General features: G+C 38.8%; 1 protein-coding gene across 1 annotated transcript; it reads right to left on the bottom strand.

Annotated features, from left to right (window-relative positions):
- Nucleotides 1-368: 368 nt before the first annotated feature.
- LOC131029387 (G-type lectin S-receptor-like serine/threonine-protein kinase At2g19130) lies at nt 369-2,947 on the bottom strand. The gene has a single exon (XM_057959853.2). It carries the CDS (start codon nt 2,877-2,879, stop codon nt 528-530), a length of 2,352 nt encoding a protein of 783 aa, XP_057815836.1. The 5' UTR covers nt 2,880-2,947; the 3' UTR covers nt 369-527.
- Nucleotides 2,948-13,016: the final 10,069 nt, after the last annotated feature.

Raw genomic sequence — 13,016 nt, 5'->3', positions numbered from 1 at the left:
AACAACAAGGCTAAAAACAAAGACAATCGAAATAGACACATAACATAGCGAATTACGTAGTTCACCATTAAAGGATACATCCACGAAAAAATAGGGTAATATCTTTATTCATTATTTCTCACATACACATGTGTATCTGCACTCATCTTTTTATACAAATGTTCAACTCTTCAAATATGAAGAGACAACAAAGAAATGAAGAGACAAAAGAAACCAATGATCAGATGACAGTTAAAGTTCACATTCTCAACTTAAACATAATATTTTTAAAATAAATACATTATAAAAACAAAAATATACCTTCATCAAAAAGTATAATTGTAAAATAGATATAATTCTATTTATTATTTAGAAATTTAAAAGAAAAATTAAAATTATAGACTTTATTTATTACATTTAATCTCTATTACATAAAATACTCGCATACATAAATTTATTGAAATAGATATACAAGGTATAGTTAACTAACGTTTAAGCTTCGATAATCTGCCTCTACATCTTAGAATGCATAATCCCCTTACATTATTCTAACTAGTACTATCATTGTAGCTGCTTGTGTCACTTCGGTGTGCTGGCCTAAACACAGAGCTCGGAATATGTGGAGTTTGAAGTTCCGTCATCCCTTCCAACATCTGCACCACTTCCCTCATGCTTGGCCTTACTTCCTCGCCCTCTTGAATGCACAACAACGCTACAACACATGCTCTTTTTACCTCTCCCATGTTTGCCTCCTCTGCAACACCCTCCTCCACAATATTAACCATTTTCGCCTGGTAAATTTGAGTTGCAGCCCATGTGGGAAAGTAAAACTTACTTGAATCTTGCATGTTGAAGTCTAGATTTCTTCGTCCTGAAATGATTTCCAAGAGCGTCATACCAAAACTGTAGACATCAACCTTGGGAGTTATGGGAAGACCGGAGATCCACTCTGGAGCCAAGTACCCTCTCGTTCCTCTTGTTGTGGTCAGCACACGGCTAAAATCTCTACCCACCAGCTTTGCCAACCCAAAATCGGCCAATTTCGGTGACAAATCACCATCCAGCAGAATGTTTTCGGGCTTAACATCGCAGTGAATGATGCAATCTCGGCATTCTTCATGGAGATAAAGTAACCCTCTTGCAGTGCCTAATGCGATCTCAAATCGGGTCTTCCAGTCAAGTACCTCCCGTTTACTTTTGGAATCACTGGTGAACAGTAAGGAATTTAGAGAACCGTTGGGCATGTAATCATAAACCAGTAGCCGTCTCCATCCTTCTGCACAAAACCCCTGAAGCCTGACCAGATTCACATGATGTATGTTCCCTAGAGAACGTACTTCTGCTCGGAATTGCTTCTCATCTTGTCTTGACCCCATCATTTTTTTTACGGCAACAACTCTACCATCTGGTAGACAGCCTTTGAACACTGACCCGAATCCTCCGCTCCCCAACATGGACCTAAAATTCCTTGTTGCAATTTTCAATTCCTTGTAGCTAAACAGTCTGAGAAAAGAGTCCGAGGAATCTGCACGCCCGTCCATTGATCGTAGCTTATGCCTCCGCCAAACTAAAACTGAAGAGATACTCAGAGCAACGGTGAGTGCACCAACAATACCAAGCACTACGCCCACAGGAATTGTGGTTTTGCGTTTCTTAGAAAGTTGACTGGTACTTACCCGAATGAAGACATTTGAATTGGTAATTGATGGAGCAGAGTTGAGCATGTTTAGCAAATCTCCGGACCAGATTAGGCAGGGCCCTGAAGGCGGATTGAAACTAAACGCGTTGCACGAGCAGTTGTGGAGGCATGCTTTTTGGCAATCTTTCTTTGTTGGTGCAGGGTATGAGGAAGCGTAATCATTCGGCAAAGTTACACCAAGGTCGAGGAATCGGTCATTGCTGCAATTTAATGGGTTCTGCCGAGTACAGCCACTGGAAGCCCAATCTTGCGAGAGCCAGGCATGATCGTCTCTGGGTTTGAAGCCTTCCCTGCAGCTGCAGGGCCGAAGATTTCTGGAGTCACAGGTTCCGTACGCACCACAGGGACCATATACGGCGCATGCATCTCTGGGCACAGACCAGAACATGCACCAACGATTGCCATCGAAATAATATTCTTGCACTTGTCCGAACTTAGTCACGACGATACGTAGGAGAGCATAGAAGGGAGGAACCAACGTATAGGTTTGAAACCAACCTGAGCTATTACTTTCAACGCTGATATTGATGAGACGTCTGTCTGCAATTTCTGGAATTCCACTGTAAAATTTGCCATCCCAAGTCCCAGTCTCCCAATACTGTACAGAGTTGTTCCATGTCAGCACCAATTGTTTGGCCCCAGATGGATCCTTGTGTAAGGAAAAAAGCCCAGGAGAAGGATCCAATGAGTTTTTCCAAGAGACTAGCTTTTGTTGTCCACCGAACCTCATCCCAGGCAACAAGGTATCTACAGGATTGTCGAAACTCTGCCAAACAGTTTCAGATTTATTGCCATTGCTTAGAATCAGAAAATTACCAGAATCCAATATCACTGCCCGGGACGCCTTGTTTGTTGCGTTGACTGACCAAATAGATACGCTCTGTGCATCGAACAATACCAGATCACCTTCACTCGAAAGCTTCAGAACGCCAGATCGGTTTCTAGCGGTAGTCTCTCTGTTAGCCACCCAAACATACGTCTTCTCTGGTATTTGGGCATACCAGATGCCAACATACCAGTTGCTTCCATTTGGGCTGAAGAATCCCAATTCAAATGTGCCATTCTTTGAGATTATTGTCTGATTTTCAGTAAGCGAGGCGCCCAACGAAAGAGTATCTCCAGCTTCCACTGCAACGCCACTACTCTTCAGTTGAATAAACACTGTAACTGCAGAAAACAGGCTCAAGCATAATTTTCCCATCGCTAAAGTCCCTCTGCCGTTAATGAGTTTTCAGGAGAATTTATAATGTGGAAAGCCCCTTGAAAGAACAGAGTCATTCAAAGAGGCCATTAAATTTAATGATCACTCAACTGTATTTACCCCTGGAACGAAATTGACGGTCAAAATTTACAATAATAGGGAGATGGATTTCATTAGGTAAGTTTTTTTTAAGAAAATTGACATATTTAGTTGTAGTCATTTTTTCAAATTTTATTATTATTTTTGGTAAGTTTTTTTTAAGAAAATTGACATATTTAGTTGTAGTCATTTTTTCAAATTTTATTATTATTTTTGGTAAGTTTTTTTTTAAAGAAAATTGACATATTATTAGTTGTAGTCATTGTTTCAAATTTTATTATTATTTTTTTAAATTTTTAATGTATTGTTGAATATTTGAGAGTTATGTTCAATTTATTTAATATATTACAATTTTTTATAATTTGTGTCATTAATAATTTTTATTTTTTTTTAATAAATCTTGTGTTTGATGGTTTGTGGATAATTTTAAAGTTTGAGTTGTTATGTTTTTATTTAGTTGTATTAAATTTTGAATTATTAGTAAATTACAAAAAAATATTATAAGTAAATATTATATATTCTAATTTATAATTATTACATCAAAGTTTTTGAATGGGGTTGAGAAGTCCATGTATCTAAAATAAAAAAAAACATAGATAAAATGTAGAAGATAAGAACAATTTTTAGCTATTCAATTGTTTACCATTTTTAATTGCAATGGTTTTTATTTTCTTCTTTCGGATGTCATGAGACACTATATCACCATAATGGTCAATTGTACAGTTGCATCAGCTCAAACAATGACTCAAAAGAGCAAGCTAATTTTGTAATAACCCACCAAAATTAACCCAACAAAATTGAGTATTTTTTTTTTTTTTTCTTTTATTATGTTTTATTCAATTGCATACTCTGGGCATCCATCCAAATAGGATTGGGCAATCATCCATTCGGGATGAGCTTCTAACCATACGGGTTAGGCAATTGTCCATACGGGACGTAAATTCCATCTATCCAATACGGGATAGGCATCTACCCATACGGGGTAGGCATCTATCCAAACGGGATAGGAGATGCTCTGGCCAGAGACTTAGACTCATCGGGACCATTCGGGTCCTGAGCCACTCACTAAGTACTACATTCTTCTAACAAGAATGCACCGAGGTCGTCGTCCTTAGGAGTAATAAGAAAAATAACACAAGCTTGAATTCCGCCTCGGAATTTGGCTTAAAGCCTCGGGAAGTCAAGCGAATCCATACGGGATTCCTTCCGAGTATGCATTGAATTAAGTTTGATTATCTTATCTTTCAATTAGGATTCTTACTCAACCAAGCCTAGACCCCACCCACGAACGCCTGAGTACGAGGGACAACTCCGTCCCAAGACTGCCTACATACCCACTTCGGCGTGGGATCAAGGCGTAAAGTATGTAGTTCTATCTTCTAATCTATGGTTTGATGTAAACTGATTTTTGTGGGTACGCAACCCTTTCTAGGGTCAGTGTCCCAGACAGTTTCTCTGCGGTTGCTACCCACGAAGGTAGCACTTAAGCGAAGGCTCAAGATGGCCTATTGCTTGTGGCCTAAACAAAATAACTAGAACCTAATTCTTATCATGAGCGTCACCCAATTTCAATCACCAATATCCCTTCGAGGTGAATAAATAAATAAATAAATAAAGTAAATTTCACGAGAGCTCTTAACTTGACCATCCCTAAGAGGGTTTACTATGGTTTATCTCAACGGATGTGGAATTCAATTGAAAGTTATCTTATTAAATTATCGATCCAAGAGGGATTACCCGCCCCTTGGATTTTTAACTTCCAAATGTCCCTTATTACTCCCCGACGATTTATAGGGACGATGCCACAGACGTCGTTAATGCAGCTTTATTAGGCGTTAAGTGCAGTAGTTCAACACGACGGCATTACCCGTAAGCGTGACCCAGAGGCACCGTATATACCGAACGCTGCTAGTTTTAGTTTTCCAACTCCATTTGTTTAGTTTTCTAAACTAACATCATACTTGAATATAATTATGAAATGGATGTACATAATTTAAACCTTAAATACTATTGAACAAAGAATATCATTATTCTACAATTAATTGGATTAATACATGTATTGGCATGGTAATGATAATTGCGAACTTACGAGTAATTGCATGAAAAATACGAATTAATCATAATGCAATGCAAAAGTAACGTCATTTATATTCAAAATGCAGAAATGTTTTCTCTATCGCAAGACTTAATTAGTTATAAGGTTACAAATTTCTCATGAGTGACCAAATTGAATAATAATGAGACTTTACTTATCTCCAAAAATTATGGGTCAAATAATCCATTCATTTCTCTAAGGAATTGAAATAATACATTGAATTCAACTCTTGTTAATTTTAAGGAAATTAAATTTAACTAAACAAATGTACATGGAAAAGAAATTAATTTAATTTTAATTTAAAACGATACACAAAAATAATTAAATGTTAAATCGAATGTTAAAACTTCCATCGAAAATTCCTACGGCAATCTCGTTTTATTAATATATATATAAAACCAGGGGGTGGGGACCACGGGTCCCGTCACTCCCTGCGGTCCTGCATATGCAGGCCCGTAGGGGTTGGCGGGGCCACGTGGTCCCCTCCACTCCCCTGCGGCCACTTGTAGTGACCGCAGGGTAGTGGGGGGTACCACTAACCCTGCCGGTTTTCGGTAACGCCGCTCCGCGTACACGCGGTTATTTTCGGGTCTGTGCGTACGTGCGGATATTTTTGGGGTCTGTGCCGAATGCAGTGATTGATAATGCAACATTAATATTTGTAAATTGACATTAGGATTATAAATATATACATATATATATATATATAAATATATATATATATATATATATTTATATATATATATATATGGTTTCAAATTCTTTACAAAGGATAATTTTTATTTAAGAAGGTAAGAACAGGTGAAATAACTGAGCATTTCTTGGTTTGTCTCCTTACAGAAACCAGACTTTTAATGTATATATATATATTTTTATCTGAATCACAGAGAGAGAGAGAAAGATTTATCCAGCCATTACAGGAAGGGAGTTGTTCTCAGACTTCTCAGGAAATTGGTTTGTTTCCAGGGTTATTCTCAGAGTCCAGGAGGATTTATTCGACTGGTAATTTCAGTGAGCTCTTTGTTCAATCCACAGAGAGTTTCAAAAAGAAAATAATAATAAGAATACTCCTTAAATGAGATTTGGATAACAATAACCAGAGAGATGAAAGATGGTTCTTCTTAGCAAGAATCAAAAAGAATAAGAGGAACAATTTAAATCTGGATCTAGATTTAATATTACATTATTATTTTTTTTTTTTTAAAAAAACAGTGAATCTAATTCTTTGTCAAGCAAATTTAATCTACTTCCTTATCAAGAATCTGAAACTAATAATCAACAATTTGTTCTATTCTACTCCAAAATTAAAACTAAATTTTATCAAAGTTTGAAACAATGAATCAACAAATTTATTTTTCTTTCTATCAAACATTTTAATCTACTCCAAATCTGAACTAAATTTTATCAAAATCTGAATAATGAATCAACAATTTATTTTCCAAATCAAGAATCCAAACAATGAATAAACAATTTAAAACATTTTAATCTAATTCTTATCAAAGTCTGAAACTAATTTCACGAATGAATTTCTTTTCCATAAAATAATCTAATCTAATCTACAACAAGAACAAGATGCACAAACTAAGCTTGAAGGAACCTGGATGCTTGCAAAAATGGTGTAGAGTCTTCCTTGATCCTCCAAATTGAAGAGAAATCCTCCCAACAAAACCTTGGCTGCAAATGAAAAATGGACTACAAAGGAGAAATTGCAGAATTTTCTTATGGAATAGCTAGCTTTTCTTTTGAAACTTGTACCTATTTTATAAAGCAAATTTCAAATTCCCACTACCTAATTTTAAATTAAAAAAAATGAGATTCTCTCCCAATTTGGCCTCCATGCAAATTAATTGGGCTTAGTGGGAGGAGTTACATGCAAGGAGGTGGAGAAGCCTCTAGAAGCTTCTTATTCCTCCTACAACATGTGCCTTAATGTGAGGGAAATTAAGTAACTAATTTAAAATATATATGCATTTTCCATGTGTGTGGGATTTATTATTATTATTATTTTTTTTTTATTCCCTTACAATATTCATTCAATAATTCATCCAAAGAATATAAGTAGAGTTTTGTAATTTAAAACAAAAAAAAGGGTGATAAAGGAGGGTTGTGACATCCTCCCCCCCTTAATCTGTGCATCGTCCCGATGCACTTATTAAATGCATTCAAAAGAGTTTATAGTTCATGATCAAAATAAAAAGGGAAATAGCTGCTGCATCTCCTTAGTATCCTCCCAGGTGGCATTCTTCTCGTCGTACTGGTCCCATTGCACTTTGCACTGATCAACCTCTCTGTTGCGCAACTGGCACTGGCGCCTCTCCAAGATTCTGAATGGCTCTATCATTATTCCCCCCATTTCTTGGACCTGCAAGGCATCCCAATTCAAAATGTGTTTCTCATCAGGTACATATTTCTTAAGAAGAGATACATGGAAGACATCATGGATTCGGCTCAATTGGGGAGGCAAGGCCAACCGATAAGCAACTGGATTAATTCTTCCCAATATTTCAAAGGGTCCGACATAACGAGGTGCAAGCTTAGTCTTTTTCCCAAATCTTATGGAACTCTTGTGTGGCCTAACCCTTAGGAAGACTTTCTCTCCTACTTCAAACTCCCTTGGTGTTCTGTTTTTATCTGCATAACTCTTCTGCCTATCCGAGGCTTCCTTCAACCTTTGCCTAATTTCCTTAGTTTTCCTTTCCATTTCTCTCAACATATCTGGCCCAATAATCACTCTATCTTCAAGACTATCCCAACTCAAAGGTGTTCGACATGGTCTACCATACAAAGCTTCAAAAGGTGCCATTCCCAAAGATGTTTGATATGTATTATTGTAGGCAAACTCTACCAAAGGTAGGTACTCTTCCCATTTTCTCTGTTGGTCCATGCAGTACATACGAAGTAGGTCTTCCATAATCTGATTTGTCCTTTCTGTCTGACCGTCGGTTTCCGGGTGGTATGCGGTGCTAAAATTTAGTTGAGTCCCTAGGGCTGATTGAAGTGTGGTCCAAAACCTGGAAGTGAATCTTGCATCTCTGTCTGATATGATTTTCTCTGGTACTCCGTGCAACCTAACTATCTCCTTAATGAAACGTCTAGCCAAGGTGGGTGCATCATCTGTCAGATTTCCTGGTATAAAGTGTGCCACCTTAGTGAGCTTGTCAATTACCACCATTATTGCATCATGCCTAGAAGGTGACATGGGTAGCCCTTGTACAAAATCCATACTAATAACTTGCCACTTATGTTGGGGTACATCGTGCGATTGTAACAATCCAGCTGGGTGCCTATGTTCTGCCTTGACTCTTTGACACTCCAAACATTTGGCTACATACTTGACAATATCGTTCTTCAACCCTTGCCAAAAGTATAACTTCTTTAGATCTGCATAAAGTTTGTTAACTCCTGGGTGGCCTGAATAAGGGGCATTGTGAGCCTCCGATAAAACTACTTCCCTTAAATTCCCTGAATTAGGAACATAGATTCTGTTATTGTATCTGAGTAGCCCATCTTCATCAAATGTGTACCCTTCAACCTTAGGGTCGGTCGGGTTGTGTCTTATAGTTAATTCGACTTGCTCATACCATGGGTCATGTCCTTGTTCATCCATTACTTGCTTTTTGAAAGAGGTTTTGAAGGTTGCTATAGTCATCAAGTGTCTTCTCCTACTTAAGGCATCTGCCACCCTATTTTCTTTCCCCTTAATATATTCGATCTCAAAGTCATATTCGCTTAAGAACTCTAGCCACCTTCTTTGTCTGGCATTTAAGTGAGGTTGGGTAAAGATGTATTTTAGCCCTTGGTTGTCCGACTTAAGCTCAAAGGGCTTCCCTAGTAAGAAATGTCTCCACTTTTGCAGGGCATGCACAATTGCTGCCAACTCTAAGTCGTGGGGTGCATAATTGACTTCATGAGTCTTTAGCTTCCTAGATTCATAAGCCACTACCCCTTCATCTTGGACAAGTACCCCTCCTAACCCTTCAGTAGAAGCATCTGTTACAACTGTGAAGTGTCCATTTGGGTCTGGTACCTTTAGAATGGGTGCTGAAGTTAGTTTTCCCTTCAAGATTTGAAATGCCTTGTCACTTTGCTCGGTCCATACAAACCTTTTGCCCTTCCATTGCAACGAGGTGATGGGATTTGCTATCTTAGAGAATCCTTCCACAAACCTCCTATAGTAACCTGCTAGCCCCATAAAGCTTCTTACCTCTGAAACATTCTTAGGGATTGGCCATTCTACTATCGCCTTTATTTTATCTGGGTCGACTGCTATTCCTTCCTTCGATATTATATGCCCAAGATAGTGAATCTTTTCCTCAAAGAAGGCGCATTTGGACAATTTTCCATATAACTTATGTTCTCTCAATCTTTGCAAAACAATCTGTAGGTGCGCTAAATGTTCCTCTTCATTTCTAGAATAAATCAAAATGTCATCCAAGAATACCAAAACAAACTTATCCAAGTAGTCATGGAATACACTATTCATCAAGTTCATGAATGCAGCTGGGGCATTAGTTACTCCAAAAGGAACTACTGTGAATTCGTAGTGTCCATATCTCGTCCTGAAAGCTGTCTTTGGAATGTCTTCTTCCTTAATTCTGAGTTGATGGTACCCTGACCGAAGATCTATCTTGGAGAAAACTGCCGCTCCTTTCATTTGGTCAAAAAGGTCCTCTATGCGAGGTAAGGGATACCTATTCTTTATGGTAACTTTGTTCAACATCCTATAGTTGATGCATAGCCTTAAGGTTCCATCCTTCTTCTTAACAAATAAAACTGGCGCTCCCCATGGTGATACACTTGGCCTTATTAATCCCTTAGCTAAGAGTTCCTCTAATTGCATTTTGAGCTCTTGTAATTCGGTTGTGTTCATCCGGTAAGGTGCCTTTGATACTGGTTCAGCTCCTGGGAGTACTTCGATAGAAAAGTCAAACTTTCTCTTAGGGGGTAAACCGGGTAGTTCTTCTGGAAAAACATCCCTAAACTCTTTTAAGAAAGGGGTATTTTCAAATGTTGGTGTATTTTCCTCCTTCCCTTCATCAATTTCGACCATAAAGATTTGTCCTCCTCTTCTCCTTTCCTTCTTTAATTGCATTGCTGAGATAGTTTCTACATTAATGGGTTTAAACTTTCCTTGGATTTTGACCCTTTTCCCCCCATCATCCAAACATTCAACAATTTTGCTATAACAATCTACATTAGCTTGATGGTCTGCTAACCAACTCATTCCCATAATTACATCATATAATCCTAAGGGTGCCACATAGAGATCTACCCTTGTTTCGAACTCAGGGAATTGTACCTTTGCCCTTGGTAAGCACTTAGTTACTTCTCTAGTTGCCTTATCCCCATATTGAACCGTCCATGATGACTCCATTTGATTAACTTTAAATGCATATTTGTTCACTAATTCAGGTGAGATGAAACATTCAGATGATCCCGTGTCAATTAGAATTGATATTGGTTGTTCAAATAGTGTACCTGTAGTTTCCACGGGAACATTCTGGTATCTTCTTCTTTGGTTCCTAACTGCTGCATGAATCCTCTGTTGGGGCCCTTGTTGGGGTTGATTGGCTCTAATTTGTCCTTGCATCCTGGGGCAGTCTCTAGCAAAATGATTTTCCCCGCACATAAAGCATCCGCCTGGAGGACCTCTCCTACCTTGATTTCTAGGGGGATCATTCCTTGTTTCGTTTCCCCTAGGTGGATAAGTTATCCTGTTCTGCTGGTCATTCCTGTTATAGTTGCCTCTGTTATCATTGCCCCTGTTATTATTGCCCCTGTTATCATTGCCCCTATTATTGTTGCCCCTGTTATTATCATTTCCATTCCTCTGATATTGATTAGGCGGTGGTCTCCTTTCGGAAGAGTTATTCCTTTGACCCTTGTTGAAATTAGTGTTTCCATTGAATTCTTGCTTCCTTTTGAATGAGTGATTCCCATTATAGTTTCGTCCTGCTAGTGTCTGAATCTTCCTCTCTTGCCTTAGGGACTTTTCAAGTACTTCATTCATATTTCTGGGTCCATGCATGTCAACCTCTGCCCCTATGTTGGTATTCAGCCCCAAAATGAACTTCCTTGCTTGGCCTTCTTCATCCCTTTGGTACATAGGCACATACTTAAGCAACTTGGCGAATTTATCCCAATATTGTTGAACGGATAGGGACCCTTGACGTAGGTTATGGAATTCTGTCACTTTCTCATCAAAGAACAATTGAGGAAGCCACCTATCTCGAAAATGGTGAACAAATTGATCCCATGTGATTGTATCCCTGTTATACCCATTTTGTTCCTTGGTGTTGGTCCACCAACTAGCCGCCTCCCCTGTGAGTTGATAGGAGCCCCATAAAGCCTTAGTTGTTTCGCTGAAATCTCTTAGCTCAAAATATTTCTCCATTTCATTTAGCCAATTCTCAGCCCCTTCACCAATCTGCCTCCCATCGAACTTAGGAGGGGTGATTTTCTTCAAATCCTTGGAGAGTTCTAATATGTTATTTTCCTTTCCATTACCCATCACATTTCCTTGATTGCTACCAGGGTTTCCATTCTCGGTACCACTTCTATTCTCATAGTCATTCTGCCTTTCCCTAAGGTCCTGCAGTGATTGTTCCAGGAAGTTGATTTTATCTCTTTGTTCGGTTAGAAGGTCGATTATAGCTTGGACCCCATCTCCATTATTACCTAGGTTGTGTCGATCCTCTTCATGATCTTCCTCATGGTTTCCTTCATGGTTTTCCTCATGGCTTTCCTCATGGTTTCCTTCATGGTTTTCCTCATGGCTTTCCTCATGGTTTTCCTCCCGTTGACTCCTAGTACGTCTTCCATTACCCCTTCCTCTTCCTCTTCCTCTTCCTCTTCCTCTTCCTCTTCCTCTTGCCATTCGAGGTTTTACCTGGAAGTTAAATTATGTAGTTAGTTTCTTTCTGAAGAATAAAATTTAATTTCTATTATTGTAAAACATTCCCTTAGTTGAATAAATTGAAGTGAGCACAAGGCCTAGATTTGAACCTTTGCTCTGATACCACATGTAATAACCCACCAAAATTAACCCAACAAAATTGAGTATTTTTTTTTTTTTTTCTTTTATTATGTTTTATTCAATTGCATACTCTGGGCATCCATCCAAATAGGATTGGGCAATCATCCATTCGGGATGAGCTTCTAACCATACGGGTTAGGCAATTGTCCATACGGGACGTAAATTCCATCTATCCAATACGGGATAGGCATCTACCCATACGGGGTAGGCATCTATCCAAACGGGATAGGAGATGCTCTGGCCAGAGACTTAGACTCATCGGGACCATTCGGGTCCTGAGCCACTCACTAAGTACTACATTCTTCTAACAAGAATGCACCGAGGTCGTCGTCCTTAGGAGTAATAAGAAAAATAACACAAGCTTGAATTCCGCCTCGGAATTTGGCTTAAAGCCTCGGGAAGTCAAGCGAATCCATACGGGATTCCTTCCGAGTATGCATTGAATTAAGTTTGATTATCTTATCTTTCAATTAGGATTCTTACTCAACCAAGCCTAGACCCCACCCACGAACGCCTGAGTACGAGGGACAACTCCGTCCCAAGACTGCCTACATACCCACTTCGGCGTGGGATCAAGGCGTAAAGTATGTAGTTCTATCTTCTAATCTATGGTTTGATGTAAACTGATTTTTGTGGGTACGCAACCCTTTCTAGGGTCAGTGTCCCAGACAGTTTCTCTGCGGTTGCTACCCACGAAGGTAGCACTTAAGCGAAGGCTCAAGATGGCCTATTGCTTGTGGCCTAAACAAAATAACTAGAACCTAATTCTTATCATGAGCGTCACCCAATTTCAATCACCAATATCCCTTCGAGGTGAATAAATAAATAAATAAATAAAGTAAATTTCACGAGAGCTCTTAACTTGACCATCCCTAAGAGGGTTTACTATGGTTTATCTCAACGGATG

This window comes from Cryptomeria japonica, chromosome 3, assembly GCF_030272615.1.
Source record: "Cryptomeria japonica chromosome 3, Sugi_1.0, whole genome shotgun sequence".
NCBI lineage: Eukaryota > Viridiplantae > Streptophyta > Pinopsida > Cupressales > Cupressaceae > Cryptomeria > Cryptomeria japonica.
Note: the sequence above shows the minus strand (reverse complement) of the source record. Positions and strands in the feature narration are given on the sequence as shown.

Bases quoted from the DNA above. Each gene is read 5' to 3' on its own strand.
- LOC131029387 (XM_057959853.2), bottom strand. From the start codon at position 2,879: ATGGGAAAATTATGCTTGAGCCTGTTTTCTGCAGTTACAGTGTTTATT.